This window comes from Lutjanus erythropterus, chromosome 2 (genome assembly GCF_056507025.1).
Source record: "Lutjanus erythropterus isolate fLutEry1 chromosome 2, fLutEry1.hap2, whole genome shotgun sequence".
NCBI lineage: Eukaryota > Metazoa > Chordata > Actinopteri > Lutjaniformes > Lutjanidae > Lutjanus > Lutjanus erythropterus.
Window position 1 is genome coordinate 37,963,240 of NC_139318.1, and position 19,896 is coordinate 37,983,135.

Consider the following 19,896-nt stretch of genomic DNA (forward strand, 5'->3'; position numbering starts at 1 on the left):
CGAAGCAATTCGATTTCAGTCCACCTCAAATGGTTCTTCGGTTGCATTTTTTTCTTTGCAAAAACGAGTTTAACAAAAAAGCAATCCAATACACCAGAGATGTCTGAAGGGACTCAGAGTAAATAGGGTCTTATATAACTACTTAGGACATTGCTTTAAGGTCAGTATCAAGGACAACATATTTTCCACAGACCACAATAAATGCTCTTTTAAAATTCAGGCAGATTCCCTTTGTGTGGTCCATGTCATGTAACAGAAGAACTCGACTGGTTTGCCATTAATACCACATGTTCATATGACCTCAGTGAGCTCCTCATTTCATTCTCTCTTCCCAGTGTCTCGCAGCTGATGAGGATATATATTTAACCCATGAATAATATTTAAGCCCAATAACGGCAATATCCTCTCTGCTGCAGAACCTGGGATGGAAATAAACAACGCAGCTTAGTATGGCTTCCACAAACAGATATGCAACCTGAGCCCGTGTGCTCTTAACGAAAACAGCCTCCCTTTCTCGTGGCGGGGTTTGCATCTTAAAAGCTCGGCTGCGCTCTCATCCTGTGAGAGCCAAAGAAAACAAAAACCTCCCGACTTCTAAGATGTCACTTGGCTTGAGTTGGTTTGGCTCTGCTGTAAAAAGCTGCCAGACCTTGCATGAGCAATAAACTCACCCAAATGTCTCTCCTGTAAGTATTTACATATGGGCTTGATTTTGAGTTTCAGTTCAGGCGATGATTTTATTCATGCTGAGAGGAGGTACACATGTAAATGTCCCTGGACCCCCGCTTTTCCCGCCGCAGATTAGGAAACATAGCAAAGCAGATGATTACTATGTTTATGTGGTGATGGCGGTCCAATCTTAAAAAACTATGTCCATATGTGGGCAGCCGGTCTGTGCCCTCTGAATTCACCCAGTTAACCTAAACATATGGATGATGACCCGGGAGGCATGGAACACTCTGTTCAACCAATCATTTCCAATCTGCCACTCTGACAAGGTTTCATCTGTCCCCGAAGACCGGCCTGACCGACTTGAACCACGAAACACGAGGAGGTCGATCATTTATCCTGTTCACATGTGACTAGTCTTACCAGAGGAGCCTGTATCTGTTTTGTGTAGCGCATTTGTACAGGATAAACAAAGCTTGTATTTTACTCTAATTTACTGACATAATTCCCTCAGTGTGATGTCTCATTTTCAGCTCAGTGTAACTTAATGTAAACCCATCCACAGCTGTACAGACACACTGGACTGTCAACTTAGTTATTACTTATCCTACTAGTACTTATCCTAAACCTACCCAAGTAGTTTTTGTGCCTAAAACTAACTAAACTGCAAGCATTTCAAAACGTTATGCACGTGTTAAAAAGGCTTTCTGGCTGCATCAGGTACACTTACTGAAGGGTACCTTGTGCTTCATTATCAGACACAGAGGGGCGGTGAGAAATCTTTTGTGTGTGATGAGTTGGGATCTGAATGAGTTGGATGTGAAGACTCTCTGTAACATCAGTGTTTCAGAAGTTGTGCTTCTGTTTTCTAGTAGCCACATTAATAATATAATTTGGAGGTTTTTTCTCACTTTTTCATGTGTTGCAAGCATAAATACACATTTGCAACTAACCTTCTCTGTCATCTTCATTTATTTTAAATGTCAATGGGTCTATAGCTCATATCTGAGCACAGCTGTTGCCTGCTGTTCAACATATTATGAGCCGTGATCAAATTGCATACTTGTTCAGTTTTTAGAAAACTGAAAACAGATGCTATAATATGCTTTTTAGGGCTTTCCCTTTTCTTTAATGTGTTATGTAGGTTTTCGTGTGTGTAAAAGGTCTGCACAGATACAAAGACAAAAAACGATGTCATGAAGAGTTACTCACTCCTGAACTGCCTGAAACATCACATTTGTAATCCAATAATTTTTTCATTACTTGGTGACATCACTATCTAATATATTTGCATAATGTAGTTAGTGCTAGTTTGCTACAGGGATGTACTAAGAAAAACTGGATGCAGCATGAAGGCAGGCCTCTATTCATTCCCACAGGAGCTGCTCAGAGGTGCATGAAACCAACTTCCATATTGAAGCTTCCACTTATGCTTTTGCATTGTGCTGCCCACAGATCCAGCACAGCAGAGACTTCCTTTGGCTGAGTGGCTGACTTCTGGTTAACCATCAGTTAACTTGAGTGGGATAAAATTATTTAATTGTGCGGCTCGTCTAGACTTTTCAAATGTTGTTGGATTGAATTTATCGAATTCTGATACTGAAACGAGTCATTTCACAGGTTTTGTGACGTATCCACTGTTTTTCAGAGGCTTCTTTCACAGTGTAAGTCGATGGGAAAAAGTCTTTTTGGGCCACAGTGCATAATGTGACATTGTCATTACACAGTATTGTTAGTAGGGCGAATGGGTTTGGACATGGAGCGTTTCAATGGGTGAATAGAAATGTTGCAGCGATGATTAGTAGGCGAAATATAGTGGAGGTTTTTATGCCTTTAATTTATAGGACAGCTGAAAATATGACGGGGGGGGTGACATGCAGCAAAGGGCCACAGGTGGGAGTCAAACCCAGAGGACTCACAGCCTCAGTGTATGGACATTAAGAGAGACAAGCTCTGCAATTATTACAAATTGCTAGAGCTCCCCAAGTAAGACTAGTCACATGCAAACACATGATATTTTGCTGGAAACCAGTGAGTCATCCTGCATACAAAAATCTGATTTAGAGTAAAGTCTTGTGGTTCACATAAAACTACCAAAAATAAAGAAGTCACAATTTGGCAGGAAACTACACATTAATCTTCCATTACATTGGAAAAGCAGCACAGAATGAAAATACACGCAAGACTAGACCTAAAGTAGATGTCCACAGATTTTGGCACAACCTTGACTCAATATTGTGACACGGGGCATGCAGCGACATAAGGTCCAGACAACTGGCCACCTTTAAGGTTGAGTGGCCGTGCATATGGTCCGATTGAGGATGACAGCCGAGGAGAGTGGGCATTGATTAGCCCATATATCCATCACGGCTCTGTGAATGCTAATGAGACGCAGCTCAGGATAGAGCCGAGCTGCAGCGGCTCATGAAAACGAGGAGGAGGAGGGGTCAGCGAGGTGGGGATGTGTATTACAGGACGGGACTAATCATTCAGCCATCACATTAACTACAGTCACAAAGAGAGGCATATTGATCACAGCCACTAGATACGCTGTATGTTGGCAAGTGCCCACACCTAAACGCAATTACTAACTGGGTCGGAGGAGGGGTCACAGCATGTTGAGAGAGCGTGTGTGTTTTTTGAGGGTTATTGTTAAAAGCCTTGCAATTGCAGCAGCCAGATTTTCAGCTCGCTGTAACCTTCAGCTGCATGGCAATCTTCCAAGTATCCATACCACAGTTTCTACAACTTGACCATAGTCTCCGTTCCGTCTCCGCATGTTCACTCCTTTTCTCTCTCCTTGAGGACATGGTTTCCTGTTCTCCGTTTCCTGTCCTCCTCCGTACGCCCCCACTGTCCCTCCAATCATTCCCATTGTTTGTCAGGTTCCCATGGCCCACCAACAAAAGCAGTGGGAGGGGGACAGTGGAACAATTCATGGCACCCGTATGGTCTTCATTTTCCTGACCGCAATGCAGTCACAGTTCTCTTGTGTGTTTTTTGTGTGACGGAGCAGGAGGAGGAAAAGAAACGGAGGGAAGAGAGGACAAAGAGAGTTGGACAGAGAGAAGGAGCGGCTAAATAAAACTGCAGCCAGGAAAAGCGGAGAGATGGTTGGACACCTTTCTGCTTTATCACAAAATCGCCTCTCTTAATACCACTTACTATTCCAGTTACTCTCAGACATCTAATGGCGTTCCGCTCTGAAGACCCTCAGGTCCAGCTCGCTTCTTGCAGTTATGAAAATCCTTTCAATTTAGCGTCAAACACACCTTTTCTTCCTGTGCCCCTCCCCTCCCCTTACTCTGAAACTCCATTCTAATGATTTCAATCACTAAATCTCCCCTTCCTGGCCCCCCTTAGAAACCGTGACTTTGAAAAGTCCAAGTCATTTAGCTGTGCACTGGAGAATTTCCCCACCCGGTCAACTCTCAATAAGCCATAATGAATCCACTATTTGCACATGAGAGTATTTGACTAAGGCTTTATTTGCCGCGAGCTTAACATTTTCAACCATTTCTAGGGAAATTCTGCTGCTGAGTAGCTGTGGTCACTGAGGAAATGTGCCGGTCCGTTTTTATTTTGTCCAACACTGCTTCCATTTATCATAACCTGAAGTAAAAGATCTCAGACTTCCCCTGTGCAAATTGAATCAAATTTTATTAAAATCTGTGATAGTGAACACTTATTTGCCAAGATAATTTATCCACCTGACAAGTGTGGCATATAGAGATGCTTATGAAACAGCGCAATCACTCCTCATGTCTAAACCTGAACAATGAAGGCAACCAGGACTAGCCAATCAGAGGCAGAGTACAACCGATCATGGGTTTGCCTCCCTGGGAAAAAATAGGTGTCTGTAGTCATAGTCATAATTCAGTGGACATTTTAGAGCAGCCTTTTCTGTGTCCAGTCCAGGACACACCTGTGCAGTAATCAGATGTAATCAGATTACAGTTATATTTAGTGAAAAGTGGGATTATTAGAAGGCGTGCAATTTTAAAATACATTTTAAAATAAAGAACAATATAACACCATGTGCAGTGCAACACTTCACATCTCACAACACCACTCTGGTCACAGTGAAACCAGCTAATCTGATAGTTGCAAATTCAGTATCCTGTGAAAAAATACTTTCTCTATAGATGTAGATGAGGAAGTACCAGAAGTAAACAAGCCGCCATTGCTGCAGTAGCATCTCCCTACAGTATGCGCGTGTTTGAATGCGAGCTGTCATGAGAGGCGTGCAATTTTCTATTTTTACTGTTTTCTACTTTTTATGTAATGTTACTTTTGACATCGATGTCAAAGAAGTCGAGAAGAATCTGTGCAGTTCTCGGCTGCTCCAATAGTAGTGTCAAACTTCAACTTTGGGGAAAAAAAATAATAATTCAAAATACACAAGCCATGAAGAGTGCCGCTGTCTAAGGCCACACAATCTACATGTAGATTCACTGTGCGTTTGCCAGAAGTGGATCACAAGATTATCAAACAGGCCTTTGTTCCCAAAAAATCTTGAATGCCTATAAAGTATAAATTAATATTTTTTACCTATATATATTACACAGTACCTCATCACTTATCTACTACACTTATCTATTTCTTCATTATCTATTTCTGGCTGTTGTCACAATGAATTAAAGTTGATTAAAGTTTTGCAAACCTTGGGTTTCCTTCTAGACGGAACCAGAAGACACCAGGTAACAGAAACTATGACATCCCACTGCAGTAGCAAAGTGGTCGCCAGATTCGTTTATATGCCACATCTGTCAGGTGTCAAGTTGTAAAAAAATAGGTGCAAAAACAAAAGTGCTGCGTTTATATTTCTGTTGAGTGTACTTAGCGTCACTGAGCTAATTCTCTTACAGTGATTGAACAGCTCGAGAACAGTGTTGAGGCAGCTGCAGGCATCAGATTTGTGAAGCCTCTGTTAAAGCACTGGCCCCTTAGAGGGGCATCAGAAATCACAGGGGGTCCTCAAGACTTGATCTGCTCTGAGGGCCTCAAAATCAGATTTGCATGTTAACTAAAGTCATAGTACACAAAAAGTACACAAAAGTCTCGATACAAAACTATTTAAAATGATACATTTCTTTGTCCTCAAAGGAAAAGAAGGTTGGGAACCACTGAGTTAAGGGACAGTTTCTCCACCAGACAGAGAGCAACCTAAGGTGAAATCTTGTCGTGCACATTAAAGGGTTTAATCAAATATTAAAATATTACTGCACAATCCACAACTTAATGGGAAGCATCCAGTTCCACTCTGTATGCCATTGTAGTCCTTCTGAGCATTACTGTGCTCTGCAGAAACATTTCCTCAGAAAATCAATTCCACTCAACACCTGTTATGTGTTTGAGGCTGTCGCAGGGTAAGCAAAGGTATAATGTCATTCTACAGTCTGTTTGCTGCTTACTTACTCACCAGGCTACAGTAGAATAGCGATAAAAATCTGCAGTTCTTCCTGCAAAAAGTGGAACAGAATATGGGTTTGTAGTCTTTTTAGAAGTCTAAACCATATACAAAAGTAACTATATAACTATAAAACCCCGACTACATTAATCAGGCCTCACAGTAGTTGAGGTAGGAGTGGAAAGTGTTTTGTACTCACATGTTCTGTAGCAGAGGTGTGAACTCAAGTCAAATAAAAAAAACAACAACTTGTAACTTGACTTGAACTTTAACACCAATGACTCATGAGTTTACTCAGATTTGCCTTTTGACTTGAAAGCACTTGATGCATTCATCTAAGCCCAAAGATTAAGAAGTATGTTATTTAATTTCCGTTCATTTCCTGAATCAACAAACGTTAATGCCAATCATTCTCAGCTATTCCCCAGATCTACTTTGTTTGAATCAATCCAACATCATCCAATCAAGTTACAGGAGAGGACCGTGAAGAACTAATGTTATGATACTTATGAGACCAAAGATAATTTTGGTCACTTACAAAAACTACGAGGTGGTCAACAAAAAACAAATTACAATATGCAAAATGTGTGGGTTGAAAATTACCAACGGCAATTCAACATGCACAATTTGAAGTTGCACAAAGATCACTAAGTCAAGGCTAATATTAACAAAGTCTGCACATGAAGATCCATACTAACGTTCTATTTGGTACACTAAAAGAGTATGTGACATTTTTTTCCATGCCAAATCCTTACTATTAAACCAAAAGTATGCTAGGTGCATACTATTTCCAGGGCAATCTTACAGTGTACTAGCACTTCACACTATTTCACCATAAGTATCCCACAGTGCAATGCAATAGTGATGACAACAACACATAACAGACAGATGCAGACAGTGACCAAAGCAGATCTGGCCCAAAGTCATTAATGCTTCAGTTTAAATGTAATTTATGTTTCACTTTTGTTTTGTTTTTTTAAATTAGTTCATCATTGGCACAGGTTTTAACTATCAAGAATGTTCTCAGGTTCTCTGTTCTCTGTTCCTCCAAACAGAATCTATTTATTTACACAAAAGTATGTTGAACGACGGTACACATTTTGGGTATGTAGTACATAGTTTGTGATTTTGGACGCAGCAACAGTGAGCTAATGCTTAGCTACCGTTAGCTTAACAGCTAAGTAACTTTGTAAATCAATGAGGCTGGAAACGCACTGTTACATTATGACTTGTTTAAGATTCAAAAGTCAGAGTTTATGACTTGGGTCTTAACTTCAGATGAGAACAGGAAGGTGACCAATGACTCGGTCCTACCTCTGCTCCGTCAGCTTCTGTTTTCTCCTGCAAGTTTCTAATGCCGGTGGATATTGTTGAGAGTGAAAACAACATTGACAATTTGACGAAATGACTCTAATCTGCTTCTTTTCAGTCAATCACATCTAGCAAAACCATTTCCACTGCAAACCTCCTGTTTACTGTGATCGTTGCTCTATATCACAGCGAATAAAAGAATTTAAACACAGTGATTGCATGGCATTAGTCCCCTGTTCAGTAATTAGAGTAGGTGAACCTTCCCATGGTTCCTCTAATGCACAAAGTGGATGAAAGGCGGTAAACACGGTTACTGCTGGGAATATAATTAAAGCATTTAAGGCCTGATCATGTACATCTGTGTGGCGGTGGCGTTATCAACGGGTGAAAAATCAAAACCTACACCACAGGTTTCTACAGCAGGCCTGTAGTTAACCCCTTGTATCAAGTATAAACCCAGATTAACACTAAGTACTGCTACAAAAACAATATGATATAATATATATTTCAGCTTTGTTCAGTTCAGCTCAGCTCAGTCAGTATCAATGACTGTCATTCACTCATTTTTTCTAAGATAACTGATTACCTCATCGTTCAAACATGCATCACATCAGTTAGTGATCTCTCCATTAGAAGCTTGTGTAGTAGCTTTCTGGTTCACGTTTCTTTCAGTTCAGCATAAAACTAGGCCTGCACAAACACTGTTTATTGTCTCACTGTCTGCTACAGAGTTATTATACCATGACTGTTTCTCTTTCAGTCTTTCAGTAAGCTTTTAACCAGAAGGCACCATATGTCAGCTGAGCTGTTACATACATTAAAACAGCTACAGTGACATTGTCGGTCGCTCTAATGCTAAGAGCTACAGTTTGGTCTGTGACAATGAGAATTCAGTAAAGTCAGTCAGCCCTGTAGATTTGCTGTTATAGGTTTGTACATGAACCAAATTAAGTTTTACTCTCTCTGCTTAACCAAACCACCTCATGTATGAGCCTTAACTTAACTGTGTAGCATTTTTAATGTTTTCATACCTCTGCACCAGTGACAGCAGTTTCTGGGTTGTCCGTCTGTACCTTTTTAAGAGAACGATATCTCAAGAACACCTTGAAGGAATTTCTTCACACTTGGTTCAGGGTGAACTGATTAGATTTTACTGGTCAAAGGTCACTGTGACCTCATGCCTCATGCCCAGTCTCATGAACACAATATCTCAGGAACACTTGTAGACCACTGTGATCTTTCATTTGTCCTGTTCCTGTGATCTGATATCTTAGGAACACCTGGGGGGGAAATTTCTTCAAAGTTGGCACAAATGTCCACTTGGACTGAAGATGAACTAATTAGAAATTGGAGGTCAAAGGTCACTGTGACCTCACAAAACATGTTTTTGGACATAACTCAAGAACTCATGCGCTAATTATTACAAAAGTTTCACATAGATGTCTACTAGGATAAAATGATGAAATTATGACATTTTATATCCAAAAGGTCAACTTTACTGTGACATCATAATGTTCTAAAGAAAACACTTGAAGCTCTCTGTCAGTGCTCTGTAAAACCTGTAAGGACAGCATTGAATTTATTCACTGGAACCAGACATGCCAATACAGTCATGACCATTTTGCCAAAGAATATATTTAAAACCTTTTATTAAATTCCTTCCTCACCACATATATTACATGATTCTGGACAGACATGGATGAAAACTGCAATTTGACTGGCTGGCAGAGACGTACAACCACGAGGCGGTAATTCTACTTCTCAATATGTGTTCATGTTGATTTAATATCTCAGGCTGTGCTGGCTGGTTTGTAATCTCAGGCTGAGTCTTTGTCAAGCTTGTTAAGATTTGTCTCGGATCATCACACGAGCAGAGCCACACCACCGAACTTAAATGCGCAGTATTGCTGCAATAAATGGGGGAAATCTTGATGTGGCTGTACTGACTGAAATGCTAATCTTGCACTCACTGTGTCCCACTAGCATTTTGCTAACAAGTGCAAACTGTGTCATCAGTGCCACTGAAAGTTGCATCTTTCCGCACCTCCTGCCTTGAGACTAGAATGGGTTTAAATAAGGATCAGTAAGAGATAATGGCTTTTACCTGGATTCACCTCATTAGCGTACGTCATTTAAAGTGTAAAAGCCCCTTTTGTATTCAGGCCAGAGTTACCCACAGGGTCATATTACTCAGCTAAAAATCAACCACCTAAGGCAACAAAAATGTGGCAGATGATGAAAGAAATGTCCTGTTATATCTGGAATAGGAGTGGCCTAATCAAGAGACACTGACAGACACATCCATATCCTGCATGGAGCCTGCATGGTGAGACTGTTGGTTATCCCTGTGACCTTTCACCCCGGTTACACCCTTCCTGTGGCAGGCGTGACCTTTGCATTGGCCCTGCTGCCGGAGTGATCCGCTGATGGCATTTATTGTCATGCCCCATTTCCACTCAGCCTGTCCATTTGGGGGTGATGGAATAGGATTCAAGAGGTGACCTGTGCTCCTCCGAGGCTCCTGGGAGTCTGAATCATGGCTGCACACTCTGTCAGTGTAATGACAAACTCTGGCCTTTAGACACTCTGCACTTAAAGCAGTAATGATGGATTTCTCGCTTTCTTCACCCAAACATGCTGCTCACTTCCTGAACATGTGCTAAATGTATTTTTCGCTCTGTGTTATTCTTGGTCTTCCTAAATCTGTCCCTCTTTCTTTTTTTCATCCAACATCTCTCTCTTTTAAACTTTGTCTTTATTTTTTCTTCCCTTTGTCCCTCGCTGTCTGTCTCAGTTTCTCTATTTCTCTCTTTCTGTGAGGCTATCTTGTCTTTTTCCCCACTGGCTCATCCAATGAAAGAGCTGCAGTGTTGCTATCTGCGCTCCCAATCTGGACGTGTGTGTGTGTGTCTGTGTCTGTGTCTCTGTGTGTGTGTCTGTGTGTGTGTGTGTGTCAGACAGATTGCTCCTCATAAGACTGAGGCCCCCAGGCTAATGTCACAACAGTCCTCTCACACATTTCCTCAGTCAGTCGCAGGCTGTACGACTGTGCAGTAAGCACAGCCTGCGGTGCTACCAAGTCAATCCACTTAGATCAAACAATGAGCCTTATAGGATCTTGATCATAATGTATCATTACAGTTTGCATTTCAAAGGAAAAATGATGGACAATAAGCTAAATCAACTTCATGAACCTCGCAGAAAGAGGTCATGGTATGTCTGTCCTGGCATGATGTAAAGGATCCTACAGCAGTGAAACAAACCACCAGGAAAGATTTGAATGGATGATGTGTTCTTATAGATGTAACACATCTGCATCTGCTTTGCTTGCCCACCTCATCATGTTAAAGTGATAATTCAGTGAGTTTCTAATGGCACTTGATATATCAGAGTTGTGCATGCCATAGACCAGAGACCTCATTGATAAAACGTTTCAGTAGTTATTTATAAAACCTCTCTAATGTGGAAATGATCTTATCTCTAAACAAAGTCTAGACTTGACTTTAGTGGTTTTCTAGTGGTTACTGCAGTTTGGCACACATATTTGCTCAAGCCTGTGGTGAACTTTGCTTTAGCTTTATGAACAATGTGATGAGAATTATCAGTTAAACATATGAGGAATTAATTGCGACACACTCCAAAGCAACATGTTTGGCTTTGGCTTTGATTGTAAAGCCACTATTTAGTCCAGCGAATCCTACATGTTGCCTGGCATCAACCTCCTCTACCATCGCCATGATTTCGTTTTCCAAAACGTTTGATTTTCTCTTGTGGTCCATGGCTATTCCTGACTAAATCTTCATTTGTGCTGCATGATATAACGGGAAATTGCTAATTATAAGGCAGGTGCCATTAATTTGAGATTTACAGATCGCAGGTCGTAAGTTACAAAATCGGCTTCTTAGAGTCTGTGGAAGCAAGATTTTTTATGCTCAGTATCTTTTATGAATGAAACATAAACACACTGTCAGAAATTATTATATTAAAGACTGAGTTCAAGTACAAATCTAAGAACATTTTTATAAATGAGGCCCCAGGGCTATTCAATTACAAATTCAACTGGGCCAGATTTTAAAACCAGGAAATGTAGATTGGCCAGATATTTTCAGCAGCCTATTTAAAATCTTTTTTTAAACTTTTGGTAATGACAACTTTTAAACAAATGCAAATGAGTGAATTAAAAGAGGGTTTCATACTAGTTTTTTATTTTTTTTGTCTGTGAATGAACAGTTTCAGGGGAACTTGCTCTCGGTCCGTGGCTCAACACTGTCATTGCAAACACTTCCATTTAGCGTTTGGAGATGGCGGTAAAATAAACAGGTACCTGCCAGTCCAGACAGGATTAAACTCAGTTTTCATTGACAGTCAGGATTGACAGAGATGTTTTCAGTGTTAATAGCCAGATGTTTTGAAAAAGCTCCTGTGACCAAGTGTCAGAACTCACATGAGAAAACGCTGATTTGTGAAAGATACATGACATCCGTAAACATCCTGCCCAATCAGAAGCAAGCAACGTGGCTGATTCATTTGCTCTTTCCATGCAATATATATTAGATTTATGTATGCAGGGCAAAGGTTGCTTCTGGGCCAAAATACGGCCTGCAGGCTGCCAGTTGAATGGGCTGACGACCAACCATTAAGGAGTCAGTAGGCTTTAAACAAAGTGCTTCTCAGATTGTCTAGTAGCACCTGAAACCTCCTCGCCTCACACCTTTCTGATGTCAGGAAAGCTAAAATAATCAGTGGATTATTGATTAGCCGATTGGCAGAAAATTGCAAATACTTCATTTTTTGTTTACTGAGAAAAAATACCAAATGTTCTCTGATTTTAGCTTCCCATATTTGAGGCTTCTCTTTGTCATATTTGATAGTAATCTGATTATATTTAGGTTTTGGACAGGTGATCACATGAAACAAGTTGATTGAGAAAATAAACACTAGATTAATCAGTAAATAAAAACTTGGAAGTGAAGATTTGAACTTTTTTCTAACCTCCCCTTTTCATCCTTCATTCAACTTCTTAGTCAGTTTCTGAGTGTACAAACAGTTCAGCACTGAATGCCTTTAAGGTGAATCTGTCTGAAAGTCTACCATTATCCCCATTTTATCGTTTCTCATCCCTCTCTGTGACAGCAGGCTGTTTTTTTCGCTCCTCCTTCGAATGTGACCGTTCAGAACAGCCACTAACACTTTTTCCTTCAGACGCAGTTTGAACTAGTTGCTTTCAATCATACCCTTGCCTTTACACTTGTCAGTACTCTGTATTCATCCTATATCCCCACACTTGATGATGCAAGCACGGCTGAGTGGCAGAAAAAGACTCCGTCTCTTAACCAGATTAAGTCCAAGTCTAATAAGTCGACTTAATACCAGGAGATCCAAACTCATACGTGGAACATACAGGAACATAATTTAGGTTTGACATAAGGAATACTGAAGTTAGACTTAAAAGGATGATGCTGGTGATATTCTGTATTTTTCTTATTGTTAACAAATTCAATGAAAAGATCAAAACCAACAATCTCTTAATACTTTTGGAATTCCCCGGCTTGCCTGTGGCACTCAGCCCTTTTTGTTCTTATTGACTTAACTCTTTAAAAACATGGAATTCTTTCATTTTCTAAAAAGGCTACAGCTTTCCTAAAACAGCTGGGCCTTATAGTTTTTAGCAAACCTTACTCAAGTGGGAGTAAAAAGTGCTTTGCAGACTATTTTCAGCTGCAGATTTAGTGTGGTATAGTGAGTATATATAAGGCAGCAGAGCGCTGTGTGTCGGGTGACTCAAACTAAACTACCGTGTGTGTTCATCGTGATAAAGGAGCATGTCATCCAGAGCAACTGTGTCTCTCTCTGATGTGTTTTTAATAGTTTTTGGGCAACAATGGAGGTCTGTGGCACAGAGGAAGAAGCTATATCAGGCTCTGGCTACACAGGAAATATTAATAGTATAAATGCATTGTTGATTTTAGTCTTTTCACAGTATTTCTTGTAAAAGAAGAAGAAAAAAATTCTAATAGACTTACCCCTTAAATAAAGGAAAATATGGCCCAAGCTAAAAAATATTAAGGTTATCCTTTAAACTTTAGTATTTTTCAACTTGGGCCATATTTTCCCATGTTTTTGTGTCTATGGGGAGAACATTTTTTTTAAACTGGTCCAGTATTGAGGGAGAGCACTGTAGCCGGCAGAAGTGAAAACGCTTGAACATAATCCCTCCAGGCAACTGTACACTGTCAAAGTACCTCCACAAAAAGTGCTTATTTTTGCCAAGGACAGACTCAGATTGTTATTCTAAGTGTCTGAAAAAGACCTTCTCTTTTTTTAAAGAGTAAGATATGGTTTTTTAAACCAAAAACAGCTGTTTCATCGCACTTGCCAAACTAACCAGATTCCCTTTGTAATTTTAACATCGCATCCTCGCTTAAACTCGACAGGAAAAAAACTGAAAATTCACCAAAAATGCTTTATACCTCATTTCTCCCCATTGCTTCTTGCTATTTTCACATCAAACAGCGTGAATAAAGAGTTTATTTCAACCAAACCAGAATTTATGACTGTGTTAACAGTGGAAATACAAGCTAATATGTTTTTGGTGGGTTTTATTTTGTTTCTGTCACATTTGAACAAAGATGATGACGACAATATTAAAATTATAATTTTGTAAAGGGAGTTTGAAAAGCATTAAAATAGTTGTTTCTGGCTAAACAAAATTTATCAATAACTACAATAACAGTCTGAGCCTCTCGGTGGCAAAAACAAGCACTTTTACTGACGTACTTATTATTATTTTTTTGTTATATTGCTTAGATTTGTTTCTGCCAGCAGCAACTCTCTCTCAATACTGGACCCATTTCAAAGATTGTTGTCCTCACAGACACAAACATATGGGGAAAAAAAAGGTTGAAAAATATTAACTTTTGAAACCTTGATCCAGGAAAAAGAAACTCACAAACTATTTTATGTTTGTGAGTTTCTTTTTCTTGAATTCTAAAATAGCTATATTAAAAAGAAAAATGTTGAGAAAACTCAAAGTTTCAAGGCAACTTTTTCTTTTTTAGTTTTGAGTCCAGTTAAAACTTAAGTTTTGAAAAGTTTGATAATGTAATATCACTGTAAAAAAAAAAAAAAAAGAGCGAGTTGAGAAACATCATACTTTCAAGGCAACTCTCTTCACTAGATTTTTGAGTTTTGAATCAAACAAAAACAAATAAAAATAAATAAGATAAATTGCAGCTCCGGTTCACAGCTCACTGTGACCAAATTTTGAAATACATTTTCAACACTCAAAGATGGAAAGTAAATTATCTCAACAACAGTTTGATTCAAAACTCAAACATCTCGTGAAGGGACTTGAATTCATGACTTTTCTCAACTTTCCCTTTTACAGTGTAGAGTTTAAAAGAATAAGCTTTAAAACAAATCATTATATTTTCTCATCGAGATACAGAGAACACTTCCAAGTCTAATGGTGTTTATAAACATGTAAAAATTAAGGTCAAGTACACAGAGATAATGTTTGAAATCAGTGAAGTGGTCCTTGAAGTACTTTGCGGTGCTGAAAAGCTGTTCAAACCAGAATCCACCAGGACGGAGTTAAACAAGAGGCTCTAGAGCTGCATAATGTCCTGTTACTGATACGACTGATACAAAGGAGCTGAAGGAAGCAGCATCAAGTAGTCACGGCTGCAAATTTACATCGATTTGTCCTCGTCTAACAGCGCCGGTCTGACGGCTGAAGTACAAGATGTAGTGCCGCATGAATACTGCACCTTTGTTCGGCTGCATAATGTCCCGCCATAATCACCATGATATATTAAACATAACCTGTTATGCTAATTGGGCCATTAATTGGTCAGATTATTGCATTAATTAGTGTTAATGGATTAAAGATCATTACTACATGAATGTGCCACGGCGGTGAGACACAAAAACAGCCATGGGTGATGTATCTCCAGAGCGTGCTTCTCAAATGACAAATGACGTAAGTGACGTGCGATATTAAAGGGACATTCCACCAATTTTATGCGTGAAGGTCGGTGAACGCGTCATGAGGAGTGAAACACACCCTGTGGAAACAGCTGACGTCTGTGGCTCTGGAGGAGCTTTGTTAAGTTTGAAAGAGTGAAAAGAAAGATGTTACCAGTGATGTCACACCGATGTCATCATCAAATCAATTTTTATAGGGGCTTCGGTTAAGATTTCATGCCCAGTAATGCTGAGGGTTATCTTGACTTTAGCTATGGTGACTCAAATCCTCAGTAGAAAGCCTGTTGTTACAAACTGTGGATGTAGAGTTTGATAGAAATGGGCATTTATAAGGAGGCTATAACAGAAAGATGTTCAAAGTTGCATTATGGGAAATGTAGGTTTCAACATCTTTGAAGCTTGACAGCCCACACTAGGATCCGAGAATATCTCTGCCTCTGTGGTGCATCAATTTTGAATTTTCTTTTTGTAGTCTGTGTCTTGCAAGTCCCTGGACTTTTAATTTTTCTTTTTAGGTTTTCTTGTCAGTCCCTCAGAGTCATCATTTTTCAGACACAAAAAACACTTGTAACAATGTTTGAATGCATGTAAACTTCTTGTCAGCTACACAAAAATGTAAATTTTTTAATCAGAGTGATATTGTGTTCTCAGGAGGGTTGGTTATTTTGTTTGATTTTACCCAAACTTGGAACCCATCAGCTTTTGTCTGATGATGATTTAGCCTCTAGTGACAATGGCCACTGTGTCAGAGCCTGTGGTATAGCCAGCAAATAAACAGATATCTGCATATGAATGCTGCAGATTATGTTTTTTAAACTAATTTCAGGCAGTAGTCGATGCATTCAAAGATTCCATTTCAGCCAATTCATGATAAAACATGACTGGTAAATACCACTTGAACTACAAACAACAACCAGAGTAGTTCTGATACCAAAATCTTGTCTCTTGCCAACAGAATGTACATTCATATTTAAATATCTGTTTATAAAGATTTGATTTTACCTGTAGTGAGTCACACATCTGTGCTGCTGACATAATTTTTAGTTGACATGGAAGCTTCAGCTGCAATGAGCAATTAGCTTTACATTTTTCTTTACAGAAATTTAGGAGGCATCATATCTGTCCATGGACTTGTTGCTTGTACATCCATGTATTTTAGCCATTTTCTGACACTATTTTTCACTAATGTAGCTAACTAGTAGCTAACTTTGTAGGAATCACACCTACTTAGCTATGATTATTGATTCTTTTGTCAACCATACAAGTGTAGACCCATCGTGATGTCAGCCATTGGTTTGTGGACTACCGTTTTGAAGCTTTGAGTATTATGGCCGTCGCTGTCTTGATCTTTTGGAGCCACCAGTGATCATACTAACATGAGAGCTGTGAAAGATACAGTCAACATTACCACTCCTCAGTCTGATTTGGTCTGACGAGAGTCGGTTTTACTCTAAATGGGATGATAATTTACAAAATGAAGATACTGCTGTATTTAATGAGCCTTATGGTGATTGAGACCATAAACTCTTTTGGAAACTTAATTAATAAAGTGAGAATTAGGGTCATTTTCTCATAAGCTTACATACAAACAGACTTCTTTTTGCAACCAATGGAGTCGTCCCGTAGAAAGAATACAGGTTTAAGATGCTTCAGCACTGGCTTCACTTTTCAAACCCAGAAGCTAAATCCACTGTTTATGCAGAAACAACTGTCAGTGGGAACAACAGATTTATTTGAAACTCTACAGAAACCTGAGCAGTGGGCAGCAGTTCTCAGATCTGGGACACAACTATATTTTCCATATTCAAACACTAAAACAGGAGAGGGAATGAAAGCGATACCAATGGATCTCCATAACAACCTAAAAAAGTCATTGTTGTTTTGAGTAGATACATGATGTCATTTGTCATAAAGAGGATCTGGTTTTTCACTGTCAGCAAACAGACAATCCCTGAGTATCTGAGTTCAGTGTGAAAAGTGTTGCTCAGCAGTGTCTGTTAGTGTTTTACTGTTCTCACCTTCTTCAGCCGTCCACTCCTGGTCCCCAGGAAGACCACACTGTGTCCATTGTAGACATAGGAGGTGACAGAGGTCAACCTGTCCCTGCTCTCAGTGAACACCGTCCGACCCGACACCAGCTGGGAGCCCCCCAGGGGCTGGTTTATATCCAGACCGCAGAAGTGATCATCGATGGGAACAGGCTGCATGGAGAGAGGGAGAGATGGAGGGATGAGGGTAGAAGTGAAGATGAAGAAAGCATTTAGAGTGTGAAGGCAGAGGGATGGGTTGTTGTGAGAAGATGAGGGGGAGAAAACAGGGGAGGAGGTTATAGGAAGGAGGGAGAGAGTGAAGGGAAGGAAGAGTGAGGATGACAGATGAGGAGGGGAGGTGAAGGTAACGAGAGAGAAGGAAGAGCGTTAAGTGGGAGCCAGAAAAATGACTGAGATCACTGTAGACACATGTGAATATGAGAGGAGAACTCAAACTGACTTCTGGTAAGCGTAACATGCATTAAGTGCACAATTTCCAGGGTTAAAAATGGTTACTTCAAAAGGGTTTGGGCTGCTGCGTTTATCAACAAGCCTCGGAGCGGACAAATTTGCGGAGCAGACTAATTGCTGATGGCAAACACGAGAAACGTTGTGTATTTTGCGCCCGTTTCTGTGATTTTTAGATTGCTTGATCTGACATCACACAAACACACAGCACAAGAGATGTCAGGTTTTGATTAAGCATCAAAGAGAGCAGCATGCTAAGCAGTCCTGTTACATCTACTAACATGCACCTCAAACCTTTGCTAATTGCCTGTCACCCTGTGTATAAATCTACCTTTTTAGGGCAGCTAATTTCTGACTTCACATTGCCTGCTCCTTATGCACATATTAGTCTTTACTGTGCTTTTTCTTTCATCAAGCCTGAGCTTTACTGAATGTGATCAGTGGAGTGAACTTCATATCTCACCCCAATCTTTCTGCAAAATCTGTTCTTTCAGGCTTGTATGTGATCATTCAGGTCCTCTCTTTTGAACCTTAATATTATACACATACGACAATATTTGTCAATTGAATATTTGTTTTAACACTTGCATTTCTTAGTTTGAAATTCTGATTTAATTTTTAATGTCATACCTAATATTACCCATTAAAAGGGAGCATCAGAATAAAACATTCTGGGGATGAATCCATCCAGCTTTGGTGACTTGTACTCTCGTGCCACCATGAGATTGACATTTTTTATTTTTAGTGAAATGTCTTGACCATTACTGGATGGATAACCATGACATTTGGTATTCAACGTAAGAGGACATTAATGTCCTCTTAGGCTGAATCTCAGTCTCATTCCTTTTTGCTCTGTTCTTCAATAACAGCTGAGCAACCTTAGTACATTGGTCCACTTTCTCCTTTGCTGTTTTTCATTCTTAGATATGCTCAGTTCTAGACTTGTCTATGTTAAAAAGGAAATCAGATTGTAAAGATGGTTAAAAGATGTTGCTATTGATCGGCTCTCCTTTATGTATTCTCCAAATTATCAGATATTAGCATGTTAATACTACAAAGTAAGATGGTGAACATGGTAAACATTATACCTTCTATATCCACATGTTAGCATTTACACACTTCCTCTCTCTCTACAAAATGAAGCCAAAATGTTCCGGATAGGAGAGCTGCCATCTTGTGCTGGTGAGCTCATTTGGAGCCAGAGTCTGTGCTGCAGTGATCAATAGTGACTCACTTGTGAGCAGAGCTCAGCTGTCAGTCATGACATGAACCCCTCCCTTTTTATAGAATCAAATAACTAATTAAAACCAAACTTATCAGAAAAATGAACACTTAAACATACAACAGTGTGATGAGAACTACCTGAAATGACAGAAACCATCTTTGATTTTCAAAATTTTATTTGACATGGGCTTTGATTTTTTAGTTTGGCCCGTGTCCCATCTGCTAACATGGAGGGGTTTACACAATACTGCAGCCAGCCACCAGGAGGCAATTGAGTTGTTTCAGATTCTTTTTTGCAGCCCTGTCCTGTTGTCCATCTTTATATACAGTCAGTGCTAGCATGCTGAAATTAGCATTTAGCTGAAAAGCACTCTTGTGACAACAGCCTCTCATAGTGTGGTTGTCAATTCTTTTGTCTTGTTACCCTGGTCTTGTAACTGTCAATGGCATTTTATAACTGTCCTTACCAATGTAACATTTACAATAACAAGTGCCAGTCAAGCAGCAGAATGAAACCATATCAGTCTCTTTAAGTAATTATTTTAAGATAAGCATGTCAAATAATCTTGACACAGGAAGGAAAATATCTGATATTAGTATCATACTCAAAAAGCCGTATCGGTGCATCACTGAGTAATTAATCATGTAACCAGAGAAACACGAGGTCTAATGATGACATCTTAACAAAGCTGAACCATCACATTTCATTTATAGTCCATTTTAGATATAAAGCTCTTTGGTTAACTGCGCAGTGAGGTTAATTATTGCATTATTATGTGTCCGTGTCCTCCCTCAGCT

The 19,896-nt window shown here is 39.6% G+C and overlaps 1 protein-coding gene and 1 long non-coding RNA gene across 2 annotated transcripts in view; one reads left to right on the forward strand and one right to left on the reverse strand.

Moving 5' to 3' along the window:
• The window catches only part of LOC146332080 (uncharacterized), a 156,832-nt gene that overhangs the window by 135,479 nt on the left and 1,457 nt on the right, over positions 1-19,896 (forward strand). The window lies entirely within an intron of this gene.
• Positions 1-19,896, reverse strand: part of LOC146332082 (plexin-A2-like) — a 127,192-nt gene that overhangs the window by 83,234 nt on the left and 24,062 nt on the right. Inside the window, exon 3 of the mRNA XM_084738945.1 lies at positions 17,395-17,577. Within this exon, the coding sequence (XP_084595071.1) occupies positions 17,395-17,577 (183 nt within the window). The remainder of the gene's footprint in view (positions 1-17,394; positions 17,578-19,896) is intronic.